This window comes from Corvus brachyrhynchos, unplaced genomic scaffold, assembly GCF_000691975.1.
Source record: "Corvus brachyrhynchos isolate BGI_N302 unplaced genomic scaffold, ASM69197v1 scaffold281, whole genome shotgun sequence".
In the NCBI taxonomy this organism is placed as follows: domain Eukaryota; kingdom Metazoa; phylum Chordata; class Aves; order Passeriformes; family Corvidae; genus Corvus; species Corvus brachyrhynchos.
This window is the reverse complement of record NW_008236509.1, coordinates 1,858,372-1,886,301: the sequence shown is the minus strand read 5'-3', so window position 1 is coordinate 1,886,301 and position 27,930 is coordinate 1,858,372. Positions and strand designations below refer to the sequence as shown.

General features: G+C 38.5%; 1 protein-coding gene across 10 annotated transcripts in view; it reads left to right on the top strand.

Moving 5' to 3' along the window:
* PPFIBP2 (PPFIA binding protein 2) overlaps window positions 1-27,930 on the top strand; it is a 95,585-nt gene that overhangs the window by 19,150 nt on the left and 48,505 nt on the right. For 8 of the 10 annotated variants that reach the window (XM_017726330.1, XM_017726328.1, XM_017726329.1 and 5 more), the window contains 2 exons: window positions 3,271-3,369; window positions 16,333-16,547. In XM_017726330.1, the coding sequence (XP_017581819.1) occupies window positions 3,303-3,369; window positions 16,333-16,547 (282 nt within the window). In that variant the 5' untranslated portion in view covers window positions 3,271-3,302. Of the gene's footprint in view, window positions 1-46; window positions 149-3,270; window positions 3,370-11,212; window positions 11,383-16,332; window positions 16,548-27,930 lie in introns of those variants that run through there. The other 2 variants (XM_017726327.1, XM_017726333.1) reach the window with 2 other exon arrangements.

Below are 27,930 nucleotides of genomic sequence, written 5' to 3'. Positions count from 1 at the left end.
TAAATTAGTATGAGCGCGTGGCTTAGAAGGGATGATAATAATTTAGACTTATGTCTGCTTAACAGTAAAACTTCAGCTATTAATAGCGAGGAATTTTTACTGATCAGGGAAAAAAAGTAAATTCTTGTCCTCCTAGAGACCTGAAAAGGTGAGTAGCCTGGTTCTTGTATTTTGCTGGCATATGAATTAATCTAATAAGTCCTGAAGGTTAGAATTTGCTAATATTAAAGCTTGTACTGTAATGTTAGAGGTAGCTTTTGTTCAGCTTTGTTACCAAAGCTGAAAAAACTTGGGTTTTTTAAAATACATGTATATATTTACATAAGTAAATAAGTCATGGTGGTTTGCATCCATTGAGGTCATTCAGAAATGAAAACTATGAAAGGAATTGTAATTGCCAGCAAATAGATGGATCCTGTTTGAGGGATTGATACAGTTGTCTTGTTATTTAATAATATTTTAAAAAGAACCCATAGTCGAAGATATTTCTATAGAATTAGATCAGAAATGGTAGCTGAAAGCCCAGGAGATCTAACAAGCTATTTTCATAATACTGCTCAGAACAGCCAAACTGTAAGAAGGGAGTGTCTGGGAAAGTAAGACTTGCCTGGAGCGCAAGCAACAGGTCTGTCTAGAAAAAGATGTCAAGCAAGTAATATTACATTATCTCTCTGGAGCAAAGAACATTGCTTTTATTAATAAATCGTTGTTTGATCAGCAGGTTTTGCTATGGCTTAATGCAGTTAGGCAGAAAATTATCTATGAGCACAGGTGAGAAAACAGGCTGGCTCTGGAGGCCAGGAAGAGATAGGAGACTTTCTTCTGGTGAAGTTTTTCAGCAAAACTTTCTGGGTTTTGCCAAGGCTTTGATGGGAGGTTTTTCTATAATTGAATTTTCAAGTTTGTAATGTTGTGTATCAGCATTTTCTGTCCCTTTGTCACTTCAGGTGATGAAATACTATATCAGATGGTAAGAAGAAATGTAGTCCTGCATTTCTTGTTTGAGCAGCCATGTACTGCTGCTCCAGCCCACGGAGCAGTAGCTGTCATCACAAACAAGAGCATGGAGTGCAACCTCGAAATAGAAACTCTGTACTATATTTAGCATTTTTCATTCTTTTACTCTCTTCTAATTCTGAGCCAGAAGTCTGCTGCCCTGATTTCCCAACACAGCTGGTGGCCATGCATTTCTGGGGGAGCGGCTGTTAGCCACAGCGGCGAGGAAGCCCCAGTGCCTCTCTGGCAGCTCTTTGCTGTAGGTGGATTTCCTGTCACTGAGGTGATTATTACCCGTGGTATGGCTGCTTTGAGCTAGAGGAAATACTGCGAGGAAGGAGGATCATTGCAGCTGAGAAGTCTTTGGTGGCCTGTAATGTGGCAACAGAAGATGGAAATCTCCCAAAACCCAGCAAATGGAAGCAGCAGGATCAGAGGGAGTGTCTGTAAAGTTCACGTGTAAAAGAAAGCACTCTGAAATTTTAAGTTTAGATCAGCTGACTTAATGACTTTCCAGATTATTCCGGGCACAATTTATGTTATTTCCTTACCAATAAATGAAATATTTGGGTGACATGTACTTTGGTTAAATTTAGCATTGTTCGTACTTAAAAGATTATTTTGACAAAAACGGAGGGACCAAAACCACCCATTCATTTCCATTAATCTTGGCCTTGGGTGACACTAAAGATGAGGCATTCTCACATTGCTCTTCAGATCAATGTGATCTGGAGTTAAATCGTGGCTTACCCACTGTGACAGGCTATAAAAGGCAGAGTTCAAATTAGAACATTGCAGTTTCTGACTCATTCCTGCATCTGTCTCTCTAGATAGTGGGGTGATACATGTTAACCTGAATGAACATAGGATGCTGATAATACAGAGGTTTTATTAACAAATTAGCTTTCTTTGTGTATGTTTCCCCAGCACCACGGAGAAAAGCCTGTGTCTCAGGGTTCTTCGTTTTCAAGAGAAGAAAATAATTTTGATTTGATAGTACAAATTTTCACTGTAATATTTATTTATATTCAAACTACATGAATTCTTAGCACATGTAATCCCATGATAAACACAGATTAGTGGCATTTCAGCAGCATTGGAATAATAGGCCCCACAAACATAGGCCCATTTCCTATACACTTAGCCACAGTTTGAGTTATTTGAAGGATATCTCTGTCTGTAGTCAGACAGGTGTCTTTTGTGGTGCTTACAAAGCTGTTAAAATTGAACAGTTTTTAATCACAGCTCTTAAAACTTGCTGTATAAGAAGACTGAATGTCAAAAGACTGAATTGCAGCCTTCATGGAAAAGAAATCAAAATACTGTGACCCTTTGTGGGCTTTGTGAGTGCTTTGAGTTGTGTGTTAGAGCTCTGCGAATCACATGTGCAAGAACAATCCCTGTTTCCTCGCTGTGTGGGCACTGGTCTCATGCTTCAGCAATGAAGTGATGTGCAGAAGGGCCTTATTCCAGAGGGGATTTTCACTGGCAGTGAAATGGACTGCATAAATTCTTCTCTCCTTTGAAATGTCATCTGTTGGCAGCAGCAGCTGATACTTGACTTAGAGTCCAGCAACGCTAACTCACAAGCAGAGACTCATTTTGGAAGATTTTTCTTGTTGTTACCCTTATTGTCAAATGGTAGCATGAATGTATTTAATCCTGTTTTAAAGCAGCAGCAGTAACTTCAGAGACTTCATACCCGGGGCATTTTGGTTATTTGAACAGAAAGAATTGTATTTTCAGTGTCACGAAAGATGTGGTGGAAAGATTGAATGGGGATAGAGAAAGGAGGAGTAAAAACTATTTCAGAATTACCTTTACTCTTAAGGCAACAGTCACAAAGCAGAGCTCCTACAGGTTTCTGCTTTTAGGCTAGACATGTTTTGCCCCTGTCTGCATTCCTTCATTGAACCTTAGACAATCTTCTTTTTTTCCCCAGAGAGGAAAAGGCTGAAATACACTGAACTTTGAATCTAGGAAACCATTGTTAAGGATAATGAGCAGGGGAATCTCAGACTTCCAGTACTTGAAATTCTTTGGGTTTTTTTCACTTGCATTTCACCATTTTAGTAAAATCACTTCAAAAAATTAATCAGAACACCCAAGTCATCTATCAAGAATAGGAACAGTTTTGTTAGTTTTCTTATTACTAGGCTGTGTTTTTGGTAGTGTGGACTTCTGTTTGTGTGGCATAATGTATAATGTGACAGTGAAATGTATTTTCTATCAGGTTATTTAGTGTAATGCACGTGGTTTATTCTGTCTTTTCAGTCAAGAGAGTAAAAGATCTGAAGAAATTACAGATGATGGCTTCTGATGCCAGTCATATGCTGGAAGCAGCTTTGGAGCAGATGGATGACATCATTGCAGGTACAATAATGCTTTGTTTTTCACCATACTGTCTTGAGATTTAACTGTCTGGTTTACTTTTTAATAATTATTCTCAATTTATCAAATTCTCTGACATGCAGATGTCACTATTAACAATCTGGTTAAAACTCTGTGGAGAAAACTGAAAGTAAGATAAAGGAGGAAACCCCACCAATTTCCCCTCAGACATGTGAATACTGGAGCAAGAGAATACTGGAGCTTTGCTTTAATGCTATATGGTAACCTAAACACATCCTCAGCCATGTGATAACATTCCATATTTTATATGTCAGTTTTTTATTTCAACGTGTCTTTAAAAAAAGTTTTCACCAAGTCTTCTGGCTGGTTGGATAATATATAACTGCATTTTACAAACACATGCACATATATAAAAATTACATTAATTTCTTTAATTATGATGTATTTATTTCAAACAGCTTGCCTATTAATTATCTTCATGGCCTATATTTTGTTGAATTTTATATCCAGAAGTGGAGCTGTGAATTTTTTTCACACTTCTGTCCACTAGAAAGGCATATGATGCAAGAAGAACTTGCTGTCTTTTGGTGCTCTCATGGCAAGGCAGTTAAAAGATTCACTCTCACCATTACAGCATCCCAGAAGAGAAGTTAATTTCTGTGGTTAGGCCTTGGTAGCCTTGGGGTCTGTGCTCACACACCGTTCAGTAGGAGCTCCTAAAAGGAGTGTCAGGGTAGGGCCATGATCTCACTTGTGAACAATGGGAAAGAATTCACTAAAGCTTTATAAATCTGAGTAGTGACACCCAAGCTGAGCCTTCTTCCCTGGTGATGAAGACGATGACATCAGCCTCTTGTTACTGCAGTTGTGCTGCTCCTTGATCTTCTTCCTGCTTTTCCAATGAAGCTTTATGTCCAGAGACTAATTTGGAGCTTTAAATGCCACCATCAGACTAGCCATGACCAGGCTGGAAGTCATTATCCAGGATTTTTAGTTTGAACAATCACTAGGGTTTCGTTTGTTTGGTTTTTGCATCCTCACGAGAGTCTTCACTTTATTCTAAATGTGCAAGCTTTAACAGGCTGCTGAGATATACAGAATTGTAAACATGAATATGGGATTGATAGAATCGAAATAACTTTTCAGTCTGATGGAACAAATTCTAGGCAAGTAGGAAAAAATCACACATGTATTTCCTTCTCCTGAATGCAAAACCTTATTCTAGCAAGATTTTAACCAGTGGAAGTTAATTGGGATGTTATTTTTTCACACCTTACAAAACACATTAACAGATAGGGAAGCACTGAACTTCCCTCAGATGTGTAAGGAGAGAATAAGAAAAGCAAATCCCAAACTATGATTCATAAACTAGGGACCTGTAATTCTTTTTTAGCTACTGTAAGCCTTGGGATGCAATGGAACCTGTGCTCCAAAATCACCTGCACACAAATGCAACTCAGTGTCTCTTTTCTGTGGTGATTTATACATAGCTCAGTGCACACTGGTGGGGTATCATGGATGCACTGGTGGTTCCACTCCTCAGAAAAATCAAGAGAATAAAAAGAGAGTCACTCTATTTAAATTGATTTTCAGAATTGACCCTTATTTTTTTTTTTCCAGGACCTGTCAGTTGTGAGGCCGGGTAAGACAGTAGGTGTTTAGTGTTGGGTGTTTTTTTCATGGTATGGAAAGATAGCCTCATAATATGTGACATAACTGATTAAATGGCAATGTATGACTGCCTACGAAAATCCTTTTTTTTTCTAAGTTTCATGCTAAAAAAAAAATGAGGCCAGAAGATGGCTTTCATTTTGTTTGTTTGTTTTTACTATTCTTTTTCCTGCTCCTTTTTCAGATTGCTTGTGCCATGCCATTTCAGGGTTTAATCTTGACAAACAAGGAATAGAATTAAATTTTGCCAGGCTTTCAAACAACATCACATTTACCCCCATCGCTTAGCTGTTGTGATGATGGAGAACAGTGATGCAGAGAGGCAAAGCAAATGCTGGAAGAACTGTTCAGTGGAACTCAGCTGATCACAGCTGTTCAGTGGTGGTGATGGTGACCAAGCTCTAAACTAAAAAGATTCAGGCATGCCTGTGGCATGTGGAGTTTATTTCCACAGTGCATGGATAGCTCACGAGAAGATTGGCAACCTCTTCAAGAGAGTTGACCTTGTGACTTTGCATTACTTACATTTTCAGTCTAATCCACTGATAGGCAGTATAACATTGAAAACAGGCTTATGCAAAGATATCTAATGGGAGAAGAAACAAAGTATTTCCCAGACAGTGCATCTGTCAAACCTCATTGATGTTAATTGAATGTTTCCCATATGATTTCAGAGTTATATCTACCTGCACTAATAAAGAAATATATTGATTTATTGCTTTACTTAGTGAAAACTCAATTGTTTGGAAAGGTTGTTTACCTTGTTTCTTTATTATTTTTCTTTGCTAGGAATAGATAAAACTTTTCAAGACAGATTAAGTGTGTTGTCATTCTCCTCTAGGCAATGTTCTGTGTGTTTCAGAACTATTTCTCCAATATTCTGGTATGATTGAAGGACCAAGTACATCTGCTGGAGTCTGTACTTGGATACAGCTATTATCCCAATTTGTCTGAGATTGAGGAACAGAATGATTATTCAAGTTTGATTCTCCCTAATTCAATCCAGTAAGCTTCTGTATGCAATTTGGGCAGAGACTGGAAAACAGGAATGGTTTCTTGTCCTGCATGGTGGGAGAAAAAATAAAGTAGAAAACCCCTTTGAAAGGATGACTGTAAGACTTTACTGAAACAAACCAGGACTGAGATTGCTTCAAATATTGGAAAAATCATCTGTACAAATGTAGCTGCTCTTAGAGTCAGCTGGAAACAGCAAAAATTGACTGCTAAGAGCTTGTGCTATTTCAATTTGCCTGTATCCAGATTCTGTGGACATGGCCAGGATTCAAAGACCAAGGTTAAACTTCATGACTGATATAAACTTAGGTAGCTGATAAAAAAGATGTCTTCTTTTGGAATGAGGCCTCAGTGGGTACCAGGAGAGCCACATGCTTCTCTTGGCCTCAGAAACTTCGTCTTTAGGCACACAATTAGTATTAATCCCGTTTTAGAGAACTGAGAAATCCAGGCATGTATATCTGACGTTGCTTAACTTTTTGAAGCTTAACATGCAATACCAGCATCCTCTCTGTTTAATGAGAAAACAGTCTTCATTTCTTTCTTTCATTCACTTTATTATCATCAAAATACTAGATTGTGGCCTTGTCCTTTAGGATAAGAACTGGATATATGCAAATATATATTACAACTGTTAACACATTTGCACTTTCAGCCTTCCCTTTCCTATCCCTTGCTCCAAGAGGTAACATCTCTCATGCATGGTTCTGATTAATCCAGCCAAGGAGTCCCACTGTAGCCTGTGCTCATTCTCAGTGCAACACAAAACGTATTAATGCTTAGACTGCATGAGGGCAGGATTGTGAGGCAAGATTAACAAATTGAATTTCACTGGGCCTGATCCAATTTGACAGATAGGTCAGTGTTCCCAAGTCTTTTATGCTCGGGTACATCTGTACTGATAACCCGCCCTCATAGCTATATAAATTAAGCACGCTAAATGATTAGCCTTATTTGACTAAAATAGCAAAAAGGGCTAATGTGATTGTCAATGAACATCACTGAGCCATTAGCTGGAATGACTTGCACTCCAAACAGAGGCTTCCTCTAAAGAAAGCACCATATATCAGATCCGTCTACTCGTTCTTTATTTGAGGTGCGTGACTTTGGCATTGCTTCCTCTGAACTTTCACCAAGTCACTACTTCTGCTTTTATTCAGCTTCTACTTGTTTATTAAAATGTGTTTCTTTATAGGACTGTAGATTTTGGTTATTTTTCTTTGCAATATATCCTAATAAATTAATGCAGTTTTTATTTTACAATTATTTTATATCAAGCTGCTTCTCTCAGTCGTCAATTTGTAAGTCCATTATTTCTCTTTGTGATTAGTGACTATTAATTGTAAGGTCTAAAAACTCCTGTCACAAAATAGTCTGCTGCAGCTCCAGAGTCTCTTCAAATTCACCAAGTTATCCGTGTAATTATTGAGTTTCCTTTTAACCAGAGCTCCTGCAATTACTGCTTACTGGAAAATAATGAGAAAGTTAAATATGCTATCACATGGGTCTGTACTGATATTTCAGTATTAGCACAGAAAGATTAAAAGCTAAATCCAATTAAAAAGTTGGGCCAGAAGTTGTCTAAGGAGTATTCATCTTTGAATTCCCTTCTCCTGAGTTGACAGAATGTTGGTGTTCAGTTCATGGCTGTGGCTGCTGTGTTAGAAACCCAACCACTTCCACAGCCTTGCTGGCAAAGGGGCCTGCAGAGGAAGTTGTGCTTAAGAGGATGAGCAAGGTTTTAGTTCAAGTTTAACGTATTTTCCTCATGAGCTCTACTGGCCAGAATTTGAAGGAGGACCTGTTTGTGGGGATTACTAAATCAGCTCTAATAAGTGATTAGAACTTGGATTCTAAATGCAGGGGTGGACAAAAAAAAAATACTGACAGTCATTTGAACTCTTTTGGATGGATTTTGGGTTTTGTGGAATAAAGTTTTCACTGAGTTCCTACGTAAATAAAAGGAGAACAGAGTATTTCCTGGTGACCTCATCCTTTACCCTTGAATAGCCACATGTCATCACAGGATTCATTCAGTCTCACAGCACTTTAACTGAAGAAGATGGACACTTCTGTTCTGCTTCATGGGGGATTGAAATTGTCCAGACCAGACAAATTAATCCTATTTTTCTGTGGTGTGTGCTGGGGAGGTGCTGGTGGGTCTTTTTTGAAGTACATGCTGGGTGATGTGCAGCTGCTGGGCACAGTTGTGCCTGTCTAGAATGGCTAGAAAATAGCTTCTGTTTTTACTTTTCAATTTGTACACTTCCAGGTGGTTTTATATTTTTATCACTTAAGTCCTATTAAAGGTTCACAATACTTTCAAATTCAGAATTTGGTCTCTACAGTAAAGGTGTATAACTTTTTCTAATTCTAGTAGGAATCTTCGTACAATTTCACTTCAGAGCATTGAACTGACTGTAGTTAAAACAATGATGAAAAAACAGAACAATTTAAAAACTGAGCAGTTTCCTTCATTGTAGATCAGTGTAATTGGACAACAACAATTGCAGTGGTTTTTTTCCTTGCATCTTCTAAATAAATTACAATTGTGTTAAAAGGCTTTGCTTCAGTTATGATTAGTGCATTTCCTTTTCATTTTCTGTTCTTTTTCAGTCAATGATTTAGGGGTTTTTTTCTGAACCAAAGAAATAATATATCTAGAGCACTTGTTTATCTTGTTACTGCTGTGCATTAAGTAAGGTGAGCATTTGTGAAATTATATAGTGGCTTTTTTAACCATTAAGTACAGTGTGTTTATGCATAGATCTTATAGCAATAGAGATATGAAAAAGGAAATTACATAGAAAATTACTTGAAATGAGGTCTTTGATAGAGAAATACGTAACCTCCTGTCATAACAGTTCCAGAAAATTATGTGTCAAGAATGATGGGGAAAGGGAGAGATAAAAATTGTGTGTGACCTCTAAACATCCAGGATATTAAAAGAGGAAATATAAAAGCTTAACACAAATATTTATGGTTTATAATTTGTGGGATTTTATTTTATAACACTTAAAACTTGTTTTAGGTGCTGACATTTGTCTTCAGATACTTGACTTCAGAAAAGCAGATTAGTAAATTCCTTAGACGTCAACAATAACCTATTTATAGCAATTAAAATATTTTAAAGATTTAAAAATATAGCAATTCAATGTCTTTCTATTCACTTAATTCATAACTTTTCATGTCAGCTCTCTGTGTCCTTGCTTATAATTTTGTTAACACCACCTAAGATGCAGCCTCTCCAAGTGTACACACTTGAATAACCATTACAGCAATTTGTTACTATAGCCAGCTATTTATTGAAGCTTTTACACGTGCTGTAGCCTTCAAGTTGAGACCTTGCATAAGTTTCCAGGTGCAGTTTTGATCTGTGTTTTGAAAGCATGTGAAAATCAGGGCACCTTGCACGCTGCTTTGTGCATGTGCAGCACTGGCCACTGATTCCTTCCCCAGGGTTGCCAGAGCAACCTGACCTTTGGAATTTCCTCAATTTTGAGTGCTTAACCTTGCAAGAGGTCACTACAGCTGTTTAGGCTACTGTTTAGGCCAAACATGCTTCGTGTTCTCACTTTCTCACAGATCGTGGGGCTCTGAGCACAGGATTGAGAGGGGATACTCCTCATCTTGTCTGAAGGACTGATGGATTCCCTCTGTAAACAGGGCAGTACTACAGAAGTGACAGAGCTGAAAGCACTGAGAACATCTTTCCTATAAATACTTCACTATCATAAAAAAATAGGTGTTTAAAATTGTTTTTTATAAGGCAAAATTGTCCTTTGAAGGTCCCAAGTCAGACTGATTTACTGATCAGTTAGGTCTTTGGCTTCCCTTGAGTGTGTTTCTGGCTTTCCAGCAAAAGAACAAAATTAGAAGTTTTCTTGAAAAATGGGAGTTAAAACTAGTTCAAAATGGAAAAATACTTACTGTTTAAATATGCTACTTTGAATTCTTTATTTCTGACAAGAGACAGTTTTTTTAAGTATAAAACAGCAAAAATACTGTCATGTCCTAGACGCCTATATCAGCTTACCAAGCTGCAGTAAATGCTTTTCATTTATACCAAATAAACATCATTGCTGTTTGTAGTGAGTTTTGAGAAAGGATTGAAAAGAAACAGATATGTAAATAGCTGCAGATACAACATGTGGCAAAGAAAGGCAGATAAACCATGATGGCCATAGCCCCACGGGACTGAAAATCTGAGACACAAAGGTCCTTTTGTAGTTTGCATGATGTGATCTGTTTTTCAGTACATGAGTGAGTCAGTTGTTTAACAGGCAAGTGAACAGTTTTCTAGGATTGCAATTTAGTTTGATATCATTAAATTCAAAATCATATCTTGTCCACTTCCTACTTTAAGGCAATGAAATTCGTTTGAGAGTCTTTTTAAAAATGAAAACAGTGGAATCTTAATGAAACAAGTTTCCTTTATTTCCTCACAAACTGAATGTGCTTACTATTCCTTATTACAAGCAATTACAGATTCTGTACTAAAACCACTGTTTTAGTTAGACTACTGGCTTCACTGGCCCTAAATACACTCCTTTTTTATGTGTAATCAAAAAAAAAAAGAGAAAAATGTTGCAAATATTTTCTCTTCTTTAATGAATGTGTTGATCCTGTTTTTCCTGTGCAGTGGAGACTCAGCCTCAAACCTCCATCACAGCTGCATAATCCATTTTCCTTTTTTCAGCAAGCTGCTTAGCTTGTGTTTCTGGATAGGAGAGACCTTTCTGTTGTAGCTGTGTGTGCAGTCCCTAAATGTGCTGCACATCGCAGCTCAGCATCTGGTAGCGTGTAGGAAAAAAGTCTGAGTAATTACACCTATAATTTGCATAAGAAATTATAGACAGTTCTTGAAAATTGTCTCAAAGATGCCATGTGTTATTGTAGGAAGAGATCAGCTCAAAATCATCTGAGCTGCATGAAGCTCTCATCTGAATGTGGTCATTAGCGTTTCTAGGCTTGGAAAATTTTTCCTAGGGCTTCCTGCTAATCCAGCTTAATAGTTACTTTTCCCTGTAGTTAAAGATCTAAAAGCAGAGATTTGAGGAGAAGATGAGCTGTGATTCAAAACACACCGTTTGTGATGTATTCTGCATTACAGTATGAGAAGAAAGGATTGTGTGAGCTCCCTCTTCACTCATTTTGCAGGAGGCTTAGGAACCAGGAGGCTGAAATATGTCCTGTCCAGCCCTTACTGCTAGTTTACATAAATTCACATTTTCAAGGCTGTCTTCATGAGAAAAAGAAAACTGTGCTTCAAAGAAAATTACACTTTGTAGTCTTGAAGGAGAGAGGAAGAACTTGGACAACCTATATGCTCACTGAGTAAATATTCAGGTAAAAATGTGTTCTCTAGCAGTGTAATGATTGACTGACAGGCCAGAGGAAATGTATGTTTATAACTCTGCTCTAACCACTGTTGGTCAGATGTCAAAATTGTTGCTCTTGAATATTTCAGCTTTGTAGAAAGTCATCCTTACCCAGCATAGATGAAGTTTTTGGGGGTTGCTGTGGGGTTTTTGTTTGTTTTTGCTGGTTTCTGATCTAAAGGAGCCAGCAGTCTTAGGAAAATCTCTTTTTAACCACTGATGGTTGAGTTGTGCATTACCAGGACGTTTCTTTTTTTTCAAAACTCAGCCAGTTTGAGAGCAAAAAAAAATGAGATGACAAGGATGAAATTAAGATGCAAGGGCAAGTGAGAGATCAGACACAGTATCTACTGCTAAGAGAAACAGAAGTTGTGTGATGGATGAATGTATACACATAAGCTGAGGAGAGGGGATTTTCGAACTGGCCAGGCTTTTGCCTCTTTCTTTACTTGTGCTTAGTAACTTATTTTTGCAAGCTACTGGCAGTGCTATTTTCTGAATAGGTTACGTATTTGCCCAAAAGGAATGTTTCTTTGAAGCCATTCTGCTAATTGCAAGGAACTCTGAGAGAAAAATGTGCTTGCACAGTCAGGGTGTAAGAAATGTGTAACTTTAGAGTCGTTTTCCTTGTTTTATTATTTATTTTATTCTTCCTACCTACATACAATGTGCAGCAGCATTTAACCTCCTTCACCCACTAGCTGTTTGGGAAGGTCAGAAGTGAGCCACTTGGAATGTCTGAGTTTCAACACTCTGTCTCTCTCTCTCTTTCTCTCTCTTTCTTTCTCTCTTTCTTTCTCTCTCTTTCTCTCTCTCTCTCTTTCTCTCTTTCTCTCTCTTTCTCTCTCTTTCTCTCTCTCTCTTTCTCTCTCTCTTTCTCTCTCTTTCTCTCTCCTGTCTTTCCCACTCCTCTAAAGTGAATATTCATGATGAATAATTGTGTTCCGGTAGTACACTAGGAAACCATGGTGTTCAATATTATATAAACACCATCACAAAATATTCCCGTGTCCTGTTTACCCCTGGAAAAAGGAGCAAGATACAGGAAGACTGTGACTTGCTCAAGGAAAAAAATGAGTCCTTTTGCAAGAGTTCAAAACTGCACTCATTTTTCCTGAGTATTGATAAAACTCTGATGGTTTGAACTGCATTCTTCACCCCTTCAGTTATAAAGATATGTAATAAAGCTGCACACAAATAAAGAGCTGTTAATGGTGGAGAATGATGGTAACAAATAATGTTCTGTGGCATCTCTTTTTATTTCCATTAATCTTCAAAGATACCCGAATTCTTACTGTCTGGCATTAAAACTTCATGTACTTTGCGGCACAGTGATGTCAAGGTTTAAAGCAATGCAAAGAAATACAATTATTTGCTCCTACGCACTTCTGTTTTCCAGGGTGTGTTCTTGTCCTTCTGGTGAGCAGTGCAGTCCTACTTAATATGAAACTACATGGAAAGCAAATAAGAGAAGCAAGCCTGTGATTCATTTGAATTTTAGCAGCAAATCAGGAAGTTTTCTGAATTAAAATGCTGAGTTGAGCTTGGTATTTCTGTGTTTCTGTACCCAATACAAAGTGCATTATTTGTTGCATTCAAATCTCCATTTTCCATTGCAGCTAGGAGAATCAAAGGTACTATGTTAGCAATCCATAGCAAACCAGTTTTAAAGTAATTTGGCATTTTGCAAAATGTGAGGATGCTCAGAATTCTGCCAGTCTGAACTGTCAGTTGAAAAGCCTGGGATAACTCAAGGATGCATATGGAGTATGCCCAGTCTCAGGAAATCACGTAATTCCTGTCTGGCTCTGCCTGTGCTCCAGCACTTTAGAATTTTTATCCTTTATAGAATTGAGTTTCTTAAGGGTGACAGTTCTTCTACTTGCCAAGATTAAAGAGTGTGTGTGTGTGTTGTTTTCCTTAGTGTTTTGGTAGAGGCAAATCAAAAAAAGGCATGCTGAAATTTGTGAATATCACTGACACTGAATTTTCGCTGCAGAAGCTGAGATTCTTTTCTGTAGAAGGTAGATGTTGCCAGGAATGTTGTAGCCATGATAATGTAAGGATTGAAGCAAGAGGTGATACGCAGTGAGTCATTTGGACTGGTGAAAAAGAGATGTTACCAATACTGTCCTGGAGAAAGTTACAGTGTGTATACATATGGTGTAGGAGTGTATTTGACTATATAAACTATCTACCTAGGTCAATTAACTGAACTCCTGAACAATTGTTTTAAATTGTATTTAGCTTGGCTTTTATTTCACATCTGAAATACTAGTTGTGGGCCTGTAAGTTAATGTGGTTTTGTTTTGATTGTGTAGAATTTAGTTTGGAGGTTTTTTTCCACTTGTCTATAAATAAAAAGTATTAATGCAAATAACATGAAGAAATCTGTAGCAGAATGCCCCTTTCAGTTTTTCCCATTCCATAAATATTTTAAATTGCCAGGTCACTGAAGGTGTAGCCACCAAAGCTGATTATGAAGTAGCTTTGAATCGTGTCTGATTTTGCTTAGCAAGCACTTTTCACACTAGAAAAAGAAAATATTGACATGGAGTTTTCCAAAAGAAAGAGTGAGAAATGGCACAATAACCAAGGAATCAATGCTACTTAAGAAGTCAGTGTCATGTATCAGTTTGTGTGTGCATCTCTCAGAGTGTAGGTAATAAGCCACTCTGGCTGAATGAAAAGATGTAATTGGTTATATGATCCAAATGGCCCTTACACAGTTTGGAAATCTGCTCCTTTTAGTTGCTAAAGTTTAATATTAATCTGCATTAGGAGATACATAAACAGAAATAATCTGGCCTGAGTAGCTGAGAGCATAGAAATACATAAGAAAATATCATTTAGTGACTAGAGAACACAAGTCCTGCAAACCAGTCAGTTGATCCTCCCCTCGAAAGGAAGTAATTCAGGAAGCCAAGGTTGATTTACGGGCTGAGGTTGTCTCGTGTGGCAGCCTTTGGAGCACCGGATATTGAAGAAACCCTATCTTGGGCCTAGTCTTAGCCAGAAATTAAGATGAGATCTTGCACTTGAGGTATTAAAATAAACTCATAAGCAGCGGAAGTCAACAGGATCAAACGGAATATTCTGAGTCTGAAAAGAGATCGAGGTGATATGAAATGCTCCAGCAGGGAAAATGAGTGTTGCTTTATCAAAAAAAAAGAAAAATCCTACTATGGAGCTTGCAAAATTTCTAGGGAGGGCTTTTCATTGCTTAAAACAGTCAAAGAAAAACCCTCACACGTAGGGTAGAATTCGAGACCCACCATTTTTTGCAAAGACCTGACAGAGTACTTTGGGTCCTTAAAACAGTGCTTGAAGAAAACCTGGTTAATATTATCTAAATTTTCCCAAAGGCTGTGAGTAAAGTTAAGTATGCAAAAAAGTGAGAGACAAAGTATCATCCTTGTTCAAAAAACTGGGTGACATGGGGAACAATATTAGCATTGAATGATCAATTAGCAGTTTGTTTAAAAGCTAATCTAGGTGCAGAAGGCATTTCTGTGTCCTAGGACCCAGAGTGTTGGTGTATTCATGAGCTGTGTATCCAGCTACACGTAAAATGAAACACTGGCTTCAAACGTAGTTTGTAGTGCCTGAATCATGGTAAATAAATGACCACAGCAGGCAAACTAACACTGATTAATGTGAGGTAGTGTGCATTGAAGAAGAAAATCAGAATTCCTTATATGTTTGTACATCACATTAGATGCGTCTGCTCGGGGGAAAAATAAACTTAGCAGATAATTTTCAAAGACCCCGTGAAGATTTTTGTTCTTTCATAGCTAACATGTAAACTCTGTTAAACACAGGAGTAAAAAGAAGAATAGTGTGGAGATTATTGTAATCCCCTTGTGGACATCAATTACATAGTCTTCTAATGAATACCATATGCTATGTGGGTCCAGTACAATGGGAATGATCAAAAACCTAAAAAAATCTCCCGTTAAGTCAAATAGGAGGGGAAATTGTGATTGTTTATGCCAGAGAGAACATGAATGAAGACATGCATACAATCTATTAGGTACATGAGGTAATGAATTGCAAATAAAAACTTTAAAAAGTAGAGCAAATAAGAAGTTTTCCACCTGACTGGTTCTTACAGAAACAAAGGCATATTAAATGAAATCAAGGTCTGAAATTCAGGACTGAGAAAAGATACCATATTTTAATGTGCGTCTCCTTGGAACATACAGGCTACTAAGACAAAAAGTTTTGGAGATACTAGAATTTGTATTATTTATAATCCTTCCATAAGTGAGATATGGTTTCTACTGTTCTTGTTGTTGTTGAGAAAATAATATAAATGCTGGAGGGCTGGAAAGAGAGAGGCAGTGCAATTTAGAGAGCTTTTTGTAATTTCTAGAGCTAGAAAAGTTTCATTTGCCATTTATACTGCTAAATTTTGTGTGGTTGTTCTGTGTGGGAGAGTTCTAAACCTGCTCACGGTCATTTATATTTTTCTAGATCTGGTAACATGATCTATTTTGATCCAAGTTTCTTGTCAAAGGGCAGCATCAGTCATTCTTACATTGCTTAGCAGCGTGCTGTGTGGGGACTTCCAACGATGTAGCTGAGAAGTTAGTGACATCTCATGGTAACTGTGGAAAATTACAGGTGATTTGGGATAAGGTTTTGGGATTTCTAATTTAACGGCCATTGCAAATGTGTTCTAGGTCAAAATTCTTTTTTGATATGCTTGTACATACCTCTTGCATTTAATTCTCCGGTCTTCCTGATTTATCTAGAGACTGATTCAAGTATTTCTAAGCCTGAAATGAAGGTTTTCATCTTAAACTGAATTTTGTCAGTCTGAAGTCCAAATGTTGTCGTATGTAGTACCTATTAATTTATCACCTACAAAATAATTATATAACATTATTGTCTCTCCTCATTTTGTTTGTTTTAGGCACAAGGTCAGCTGCAGAGTATGCTAATGGTGGGTATGATATTGTGTCACCTGCTCCATCCGTGTACCTGGGCACATTTCAAATTTTGCACCTCCTGGAAGATCTGAGGATGGCCCTGGAGATGCTGGAGGATCCTCAGGAGAAAGAAGCGTTGCGAAATCAAATCCCAGGGGCCACAGCAGTGTGTCTGAGGGAGTGGTTTGAGGAGAACCTGGTGAGTTGTTATTTCAGCTTTTCCATTTTGTCTGCAAACAGGTTTGGGTCAAGTATTTTCATACTTAAATTATTTTTATAATAACTGAAATCTGCATACTTAGAAAACTGCAGGGGATGGTGAGTAATAATAGAAAGCTGAGGATATCGCTGCTTTATGTGCTGATTTATGTGTGAAGCAATGCAGATATAGGAGTGTAAGAAGTTGATAAAAGACCTTATTTTGTCCTTGGGGAGAGAAGAGATAGTAAAAATGAAGTATAAAAAAAATTGCCTTTTCTGTGGGTTTGTTTGTTTTTTTTTTTTTGGTTTGGTTTGCTTTGGTTCGCTCTTTGCTGGAGATAACAAATTTATAACTGTTTACAAAACTTCGAGTTTTTACACTGTTGGTTTAAAATGCAGTGGCATTGTCTGTTGAAGGGACAGATCCAGACTGGATGATTCTCCTTTCCTCTTCCTTGCTAGATTTCCTTTGCTATCAGTATTACAAGTCTCCAAAGTATCCTGTACAGCAGGCAGTGGGAGTAAATGCAGGAAAGGCTTTGATTTTGCAGGAGAGATATTCCTACTGAGACAGACAGGGAATAAACATCTGATCATAGTGGAAAAGACTGAGGCTTACCAGGTGAGGAGCAGAGCTTCAGGCAGGCCTCAAAAGAAGAGACCCACTGGATGTAAAGGAAGAGAAGCAGCAGGTCCTGACACAGCACTCCCCTTCAGCAAACCTGCCACTGCGTAGGAATGGTGGCTCCTCATGAGTAAAACCTTCCCCAGCTTCAGAAAGTTTCCTTGACTAATGGTTTTTCTTGTGGCTTTGTCAGTGCATGGGGCTTTTATGTAAGCATGCCTGTAGCCTCTGGTTTGGTGTTTATTATCTGCTGTAGCTGCCGTGTGCTGACTGTAACCTCATGTTGTTGGAAAGGTGGCTGCTTTCGTTTGAACTTGTCAGCTGCTGGCTCGTTGGCATTCTTCACAGAGTGCAGGTCTGGGGCTGGAAAATCCTGTTTGGGCCCACGTGAGGGAAAGGAACGAGAATTTGGTACCAGTTTTGAAAGCTAGAGGTGTAGGCAATGTTTAATTTGGATTTACACTATTAGGTTTTGGATTTAGGTATCCTTAGGCCAGCTCTTACCTAATGCCTGCCTCAGCAGAAATTTTAATGATTTTTCTAATCTTTATGGTAACTAAAAGATGGGTTTACTGCAAAAAAGACATGAATTTTCAGAGTTGTTCACAGTAAAATTGAACCTGTGTCAAGAGTAGTATTCATTTGGCAAAGCAGTTGGCCAGTCTGGATTCAGAACCAAGGAAACAGGGAAGATGTGGTATAGAGTATCTCTAGTCCAGTATATAGAGATGGCTGATTTGAAAATATTTTGCACTGCTCTGTATAGAGGGAGGATACTGCATAGTTGCTGTGACTGTTACTTGAAAATGAATAGCAATCTTACGTATTTGAAGACCTGTCTTATATTTTTTTAAGATGCAAATAATTTGCAAGCATGCATATAATTTCTGTGGAAGAAATCTGATAAAATTCAGGTCATTTGAAGGAAATGGAATATGTATTTCACAGCTGTGTCCCATACTGAAATTTCCTTCATTCCAGCCCAGAGCCATGAAACATGACACTTAATATGTGTCATATGTCAGGACAGTTGAGGTAGTGAGTTCTAGAGAATGAGAACTCTGCATCTCAGTGAATCCATGCTCACTGGAAGCCTCAAGTGCAGTTTGGTGATCATTACTCTGTGAAATGCCTGGCGTATCATTTAGAAAACCCCACTCAATTCCCATGGTTTAAATACACCAATACCAAGGCCATTTGCTGGTTCATTAAAATCATAATTAACTAGAAATCAGGGGACTCTAAGGTCAACATCAGCAATGCAACAGATAAACCAGAATACTTTGAGGCTTAAGAAACATTAAGGAACACTTAGAAATTTCTAAATGCAGTTCTAAAACTAATTCCAGAAAGTTAAAATCCCACACACATTCACAGTTAAGACACACACATTTCCTCCCTCCCAGCTGGTGTTGGTTACAAGCATGAACAGCCCCTCCTGTGGCTGTGGGTTCCCCTGTTGACCCATGGGTTCACACAGGCACCCCTGAAGTGTGGGTCTCCAATTGCTGCAGCTGGTATCCCTCGGGTAAAAACATCATTACACAAAAAATGCCAGCTCTGGCACATTCTCCAGTGGAATGTGCTCCAAAGTGTCTCTTCTAAGCATTCTATCTAAAGTGTAGGCTACTGTCTGAGTACAGAGATTTGGAGGACATTTAATGGCTGTGTTCAGCTGAAACATTACATTAAACAATGCTTAATATCAGTAGCAGTAATTGAATTGTAACAAACTTTGTAGTGAATGGTGAACTGATGCCTCTAAGTTTTTATCTTTTAGAGCTATTATAGTTTAAATAATAGCTATAAATGGAGAGGGATTTTCTTTTGTGGGTGATTAATTCCAGATCTGTTTATTTTTGGGGTCCATGCACCTTCTTTTGAAGCTGGAGAGCTGCTCTAGCATGTAACTGAACAGCTTCAGAGACTACAGCAATTAATTTCTTTCTAACATTTTACTCGAATGGGCATCAAAAATATTCCCAGCTTATCCTGATTAAGCACACATTAGAAACTAGAGATATAAAAAGCCATCTCATGTTCATTTTAAAAGCAGATAAGCACGTTTCTTTCAAGAAAAGTGTCTTATTTTATGATTCTTCTTCACTTAAATATTGAAAATGGTATTTAAAAATCATTTCAGCTGCCATTGTTAATCAAGAATACAAACAATGTGCCTAATGGAAATAATTTGAATAGCTGTTTTGCCACTGCCCCATATTGCTTTGCTTACAGAAAGGGAGGTCAGAAGGAAGACTTGAGGCTCATTTTTCCTGCTGGATAGTATCAAACAGCAGCATTTGACTGCCAGCATTTGGGTTTAAGCAAGTTATGGGATAAAAGTCCCAGTTATTGTCTCTTGTGCTCCTTCTGCCTTAGCAATCTTCATAACCTAATGCAGCCCTGAAAGCTCTCTGAGGCCCAGTGTGGGTGTCCCTGCTCTGTGTTTGCCACACAGCAGGATTTGGGTAGCAGCTTAGAGGGACAGAAAGTGGCTGACCCTTCTGCGTGCTGTTTGTGTTGGACATTGTCACATCTGCAAACCAGAGCTCAGGTGGACCTGCGTGAGGAAAATACTTTCTGCACAAAATTGCTCCTTGGCCTTATAGCTCAAGCAGCTTTACAGCTTTGGGAATTGCCTCTTAATGTGCTGAACTACACCTAGTGTTCAAATGAGTAAATAAAGTCTGTGGAGTTTAGCCCTTGGTCAGCTTTGAGGCACACGGGTTTATTTCTGATCAGTCAGGAAGTTTCTGTGGTGATTATAGACACTGCAGATGGTCTCAGCTTCCTTCAGGTCTGTAGCACCAAACTGCGGACTTCATCAGGCATAAAGTGTCACCAAGTGATGTTTGGTGGTCTGAACAATTTAATTAATTAATTAATTTATTTATTTATTTATATTCTTTGTCCCGTCTGCTCTAGGTGTGAATGCCAAAGATGTGGGAAAATTTAGATATGTCTAGAATAGGAAAGCTTTAGGCATCATGTTTCATACCTGATACTACCTTCCTTATTAACTCTTTTGAGAACAGCTGCGTTATTCCTTTTTCTTATGGAGCCATTGGTGATTTGGTGTTTCCTCTAAGATCGAGGCACAGCGTCTGTTGAACTAAAGGTGTTCTTTTGGAAAAGGCTTTTTTTTTTGTTTCTGTCGTCTGGGATGTGTGAACAATTCATGTTCCTGAGTTTACAGCAGGATGCAGTAACTGTGCTGTCCCTTCTTTGAGACAGATGAAATAGGTTTGACAACGTTAGCACTGAATTTAGAAAGATTCTATGTCTCAAAGAATGAGAATTTTACTGTTGCTGTAGTTGCACAAATCTTTTGACAAACCTAAAACGGAAGAAAACATGATTAATTATAGACTTTTAACTACTTAAGGATTGTAGTCAAAACTTTTGCCTTGAAGAGAATGTCTGAAGTGTTTTACATGGCTTTATGATCATAAATTCTTTGGCCTTAAAAACAGAACACAAAGACCTAGGGATTATCAGGGCAAGTTCATACAAAACAAATTGGTAGATAGTATCAACGTTTCTTGTTAAATATTTCAGTATTGCCAGTGAGCACGTGACCTATCACAAAGCAGATAGTAATTTCAGCATTAAAAATTAACTGCTGCAGTGACAATTGACTGTGCTGGGCTCTGTGAGCAACAAGAGAATGCATTTTACTGCAGCTTCATAACTCTAAATGAACGTCCACACTGTTCATTCTGGGTTTTATTCTGTCCACTTTTGTGGAATCCTTTTCTGGGTAAAGAGGAACACTGGTGTTCTTACAGTTGTTCTTAAGCATGAGTGAAAACCTCATTTTCAGGACTGCAAAACATGATCTTCCTCCTAGTGGAACACCTATATTTAAAGCAAACCACTCCATCATGTAGCTTTATATACTGAGCCTTAAAATGCTGATTCGTGAAAACTCATTAGTAGAAGGTTTTTTGGAAGTTTGACTTTGAAAATATTCCTAAATATTCCCAATTTGAGGAAATGGAGAGAAGAGCAGAAGAAATAGTAGAGGAACATGTGATAGAGGCAATTTTTAATAGAATGTGATTTGCCTTATGATATGTGCTGTGCTTTGTTTCTTTTCAAGATCTATGCTTTAGTGGTAAAACCAGAGACTTTTTAGCCAAAACAGGATAAATTCCTTACAGTCTTGCTTGCTGTTTGCTCATTATTAATGTTCAAAAGAAATTGTTTCCACTGTGGGTTAAAATCAAGGAATATTTTTCCCCAGTATCTTCACAAAGTCTTGAATTAAAACAGTAAAGCCCAGTTCAGAATTCTGACCGGATGGAGCTTGTGGAGTTTTGAAGTCACTTCAAAGTTTTATTTTAAGCATGTGTTAAAGTGCTCTGCTGAAACATAATCACTGGTCTCTCTATTTCACTTTTGTCTAAGATTAATTTCACAGGGTTATCCGTCCAGATGAGAGGCAGAAAATGACTGAGTTTGGGGCACTTCCATGTACTTGAAAACACGCTTTTATAAAAGTATCAATAGCATTTTTCAGCAACAGCTGAGTGGGAAGGGAATGTATTCTGAGCAATGCCAGTTAAAGCCAGTGTATTTATCTGCTGGTAGATCTGACTGTGGAGCTCAGCTGCTGGGAGTCCTGATGGAGCTATTTATAGCTGGATCTCCCCACTGCCAAGTGATTTTAACACGTTAGATTGAAAAGGGAGCAGTAGAGCCTGCCTGGGACAGCGCAGAAAAGCCGTCACTCCGTAAGCATTCGTGTTTATTTCTGCCAGATTGAAACATTAGATGGGTTATGTTTTCTGAGAGGGACTCAGAGTTGAAAGTTGAATGCCCTGGTCCTCCACAGTGCTCCAGCTCCTTTTCAATGAATTGATGATGCAAGGAAGCCCTGAACTGGAAAATCTGGGCCTCTCAGAGTTCCCCAAGTGTTTCAGAGCAATTCACAGAACACCAGAACCAGCAGAGAAGTGCCCTTCATGTGTTCAGCCCTTTATGAATACTAGAATGCCTTGGAGATAGTGGAACTGCTGCTTTGTACAGAGCTTGCATGGAACTTTTCTAAACCAGGCCTAATTTTTCCACTGTTTCATGGTTGCTTTGTCTGGGAATCAACCCTACCATCTCTGATTGTGACTGCTCACTGTGGCAGCTCTCAGGAGAGGTAGTGAAGTCTCCTCTACATGAAGAACTAATAGAAGTTTACAACAGTGGGTAGGGCTGATTTAGATCTCTTTCTAAAAATGGCATTTTCTTTCACCCTTGTAATGATCAATAATGTTTAACAGAGCCACCTTAAACTACAATGGCCAGAAGTGCTTAAACAGGGCTGTGTTACAGGTTTAGAATACTCATGGAAGATAGGTGATATTCCTGCTATAACAGCAGGGCCTGTACTTCTATGTAAGCTTTTCAAGATTCGAGGTACTCTACTGACATATAGGAAGTTTGCCCTCAGGTGCAATCCTCAGCTACGTGGCCTATCCACACCTTGAGGGTGTCAGTGGAATACTCTGTCGGAGCCATGATTTTATACAGAAATTGCATGTTATCCTCCAAAGGCATTAATACAATTTATGCAGTTCCATTTGTACAAGTCTTGTTCAGCTGTTGGCTTCGGTGCCTTCCTTTACACTGAGTGGCTGAATATGCCATTAGTTCATCTTTCCTTTTGTGTCTGATGCTGTGCATGGAGTCCCTTTTCCATCTCACCTTCTGATCTGTCACTAGAATCTCCAGCTGCATTACTTTTCACCGATTTCAATGGTATACACTGTATTCATTTAACAAACATTAATGCAGAAATGTATTTTCCAAGTGGAGCTACAGGAAACTTTGGAAAATATTTTCCATAAAGTAATTAACAGAGAGATTGGTAAGAGGGAACTGTTTCCTTAAACAATGGTGCTGACAGAAAAGGTGTAGAGGTTATGTAAAGAAACTGGAGCCAAATTTAGTTTTTAAAGGCCCTGTACTGATTTGGAGGCATTATTTGAATAATAGAGGAAGGGCATAATTTAGAAGTATTTCTGTATGTAACTCCTATTCACATTTCACAGAATTTGGATGGATAGGTGGACCTACTGACATTTGCTAAATCTTATTAGTTATGACAAACATAACAATGTTGTATCCACAACAAAGTTATTTCGTTCTCTTTTGGATTAGTATGCTAATAACATGCAAGTAAATATTTTTTCAGCTTTTGTGGCTGCTCAAAAATGGAAAAAAATATACTTATTTTAGAGATATTGTACAACATGTTGACATCCTACTCTTTTTCATAAAAAGAAAACAACGGGCTTAAGTTTCCTTAATAATGAAATGCTTAAGGAAAAAAAAAATTTTTGCATAATCCTTATCAGAAATAAGGACTTGTAAAGGTGTATCTGCAGCTTATTTTGGTTTGGGTTTTTTTACTATTTTTTCCATTATGAAATTTAGAAGAGAAAAATCCGATGTGCATCGTAGTGAGGAGAGGCAAACTGTAACCTTGTAATGGTGTGTGTGCAAATCTTTGGTAAATATCCTGTTTCAGATGTCTCATACACTGATTTAACGCAGGTTTGGCAGTTTCAGCTGTGCTTTGAAACCTTTCAGACTGGAAACTAAATTTATTGACTTATTGTAATGTGTTGTGTGGTAGGATGTAAATAAATATCTTTAATTATTTTCTTTACATATCAGTGTACTCCTGCATATAACTGGGGGAAGTGTTCACAGTGATATTGCTGCTCTGTTAAGTAGAAAATGTTTTTTAGATTTTATGTGAAAACAGGGTACTCGGGTTTCTTATGTTCTCTTCTCAATAAGTTTCATGCAAAAAAAAAAAAAGTCACAGTTCTTGTAGAACTTGGGCTGGACAAAGTATTTCAGCACATGGAGAGGAATGCTTGAAACTGCCAAGAATGTGCAAATGTCTGTGGATGAATTAACAGACAGTAGCTCCATCTAAGAACCAGCAATACATTCTTTATGCCAGCCAAGGGAAGGGAGCTGCTTATTGCTTGAGCAGTGACCAGAAAGGACATGGCAGTGCTGGGGATATGTGGTATGGGAATGGCTCCAGAGATGTCAGCACCTGCTGGAAGAATTACCAATTTGGATTAAGGGTAAGGGTTAACCACCACATGGAACTAATGGCCATCTAAGTCCATTTAATTCCAAAATACAGATTTTAATCAAATAATTAAGCCATTAGGACTGAGTGCGTCTTATGCTGGGAAAGGATTATTTGTTTGTGCATCTGTAAAATGTTATTTTTTGTCTGTTTCCCAGGATATTGTTTATTTTTTTTTAAATTATCACAGGCAAAGCAAATGTGCTGATCTACAGAATGCAGTGTATTTTTTTCATTTTGTTCCAAGAGTTGCTTCTTTGTCACGTAGGCATTATCAGTTAGTCACGATTAAGACTCTACGACAAATTTTCTTGCTGGAAATACTTCATCTAGATTCCTGAAGCCATTTTGGCCATGTAAAAGGGATTTCTTCCTCCATTGTCTTCTGCACAAATGGCCTGAGTTTCTTTATACACAAGTATTCTCATATTTTCTCTCTCTTTTTTCAGTCTGAAGCTCTCACACTTTGCTTCACCACGAGAATGACATGTGTGAATTGGCATGCTGAAAAATATTTCCCTTGTAAAATCTGGTCCTAATCCCTTTGTTTCCAAAGCAGCCCAGACACTAGGATTGGGGAAAAAAACACAGAGGAATAGATGTAGGAAAAATTGATACTAATTCTTGGGAATGAGTAAATTTTTGTGGCATGTCCATCCTCACTGGGCTCCCCTGATGAGGCTGGGAGGATGCAAACCTGGTCACTTCATTCCTTGGCCTAAAAGAGCAAGTGTAAGTTCTTTTTGTGTTTTCAGAGGCTGATGGGATTGGGAGCCAGAACAATCTATAAGTTATTGATAAAAAGGCAGACAGGTGCCATGCTCCAGGCCCTGGAGAAGTGCTCTGATCCCTGCTCCTTTGCCTTTTGATTTCCCAAGAGATTCAGAGGGAATAGAAGAACACGATTGACCGTTTGCACTTGTGCTGCACCAACACCTGTATTTTATCACAAAGAAAAAGTAAAATTGCTAAAACAGTGCTAGGAAATACAATTTTATAGTGTTCATAGAGCCTCAGCTGGGTGCAAGGAAGAGGTGGAAAAGCAAACAAACTCTGTGCTTGCTCAAATCCGTGTTGGTAGAAAAGGGAAAACACCAGACAGTGCCTTTCCCTCCACAGTTGCAAGGGGATTTCTGGATGTTTTCTTGCCTCTTCATAGTCTGGAGTGGAGGGACATGAGAACTGTAGCTGATCATTTAAAGTATTGTTGCTTTCAGTTTCAAAGCCCTTGCAGCATGTTTGTTTACTGTTTAAAAGAGATTTCAAGGCTTGTTTGAAGTATTTGACCTGCTGACTAAAAGTAATGGCTCACTTAGCTGAGTGGTTTTTGTGGGTTGTGTATCAGCACGAGTTCTTGGGCTGCCACCTTCGGTGTTCTGCAAATGGAGATTTTAGTGCAATCAAGGCTGGCAGTAGTCAGCAGTGCTCTATGGGAGTGTGGAATTGGCAGAGAAATCCTGATGGGTTATCATACAGCTTATGGAGTACATAAACGTTGCTAACTTGAAATATCTTAGTGCCCTACATTGCATTTGTATTGCCATAACATGTGTGTCCTTTATTTTTGGGGACAGCACTGGAGAAAATAAACAATTTGATGGGGCAAGAGAGAAGCAGCTGGATCAGTCTCTGTGGGGTAACACTTGAGGGTGTTGGTTCTGCAGTGGCAGTGGGGGGCTTTTGCTTCTTTGTTTTTCAGTTCTCCACTGAACCAGAAACTGGTACTCAGTGAAGAGCTACACGCAGACATGGATTAACTGAAAATAAGGAAAACATACAGTGGTAATCCTGAGATTGCAGCATATTTTCCTTATTTTCACACTGCCCAGAGAAGCTAACCTGCTTTCCCCATGAAATGCAAAAGCATTCTAAGCAAATCTGGGGCACTTGATTTGCATTCAGTTGGCTTCTGAAGGTTCCAGGCCAAAGCTCAAGCAGGATGTAAAGTTCAGTATGCAGGTGACAGGCTCCCAGTGAGCATGTGACTGTCTGGAATGTGTGCTGTCAACATTCTGGCTGATAAGATGCAGAAAATTCAGACATTTACCTTTTAATCAGGAAGAATGACTAACAGGAATCAAGAGACCTTTGCATGAAATCCAGCACAAATGACAAGGCAGAAGTAAGGTATGTTGTCACTTTTAATACTTTTAAAAGGAGAAATGGATACTACTCTAAATGCAGGTGCTGCACTAGGGCACTGGGAAGTTTAGTGACACAGTTTTTCTATAGGTTTTAAAATTAAAACCACAATCATTAGCTGATAAAGTATGGTGGAATGCTTTAAGAGAGGTATTTCCTTTTTCCATGAGTAAGACTGAAATAGGAGTCTTAGAGCCTCTGTTTTGAAATGGATGAAATGTGGAACTTAAGGCACCATAGTGGTGATACTATGGGATATGCAATGCTGTGAGATCAAGCTTGATGTATTTGCTAATCTCCTTAATTAGATAACAAGATTTTTGGGTAAAAAATTGCTTTAAAATGTTGGACATTCAAGTTTAATGTCAAGAAAACCTCTATTCAGCCTCCAGCTTGTCAGCCATGACAGGGGCTGTAATGCCCAGGGAAGTGTACTCTATTAAGTTTTTGGGGGTTTTTTGGTTTTTTGTTTGTTTGTTTGTTTGGGTTTTTTAATTATTAAATGGACCATTGATGCTGTATTAAGATTTTTCCAAGATAGTGTGAGCTCTTCAACAAATAACTGCTCTCGTCCTCTTTCAGGCAGCATAAAATAAGTAGATTCTATGCCCAAGGAAACCCAAGTCCCCTTCAGATCTGTCTTGCAGCATTGTTTTTCGAAACGGATAGTTCTTTTCTCGTCACGTTTACTGGTGATTTTAGGTAACCCAACGCCTTTAGAAGACCTGTAGCACTGACTTGCTAAAAATTGTCATGTTTTTCTCATCATGTGACTTTAAGTAAGAACAGATAATAAATACATGACAGGAACTGAAAGTCTGGGTTTATATCCTTCCCTCTTACTCTGTCTTATGCGAGGTTCTGAGAAGAGCTCTATCAGGTCAAAAAGGCCAAGAATGGTTGAAACATTAGAAACCCACATCCCCTTGAAGAAATTTTGTCACATATCTGTGACTTCACCAGTCTGAAAAGTGGGTTGATGCCTAAGTGAGGCCGGTTCCTGTAAGAAAGGCTTTTCAGGACCTTGTGCAGCTTCAGACTTTGAGTCCTCTGTGTATATCATTAGTACCATGGGCAGCCTTGTCACTAGCTCTTCCAAACTGCCGGTTTACTACTCCTTAAACCCAGGGGTCAGTTTGCCTGTAGGACCTGAAGGCAGTGAGGAGATAAGTAAATGTTCTGAGATCATCACAAAGATTCCATGGGGACAGCTGCGTTTGGGTCTGAAGAGGCATTGCCCAAGCAGTTGTCCTTGTGTGTGTGACAATCAGCTGCCTGGTTTAAGGCCAAAGCCACTTTGAACTAGGGGGAGAAACAACACTGGAAGCTGGAGTTTATTGGGAAAATTTAAAAGCCATGGATAAGTACTGTGTGGAGGCACTAGAGGACACCGCAATAACAGGCAACACTTTAAACTTTCCTTCTTGCCAGAGCATTGCGTTGCACAAGCGTTTGTCTTGGTGTTGCAAGTTTGAAAAGTTGCCATGCTGTGAGATTTCAGCTTCA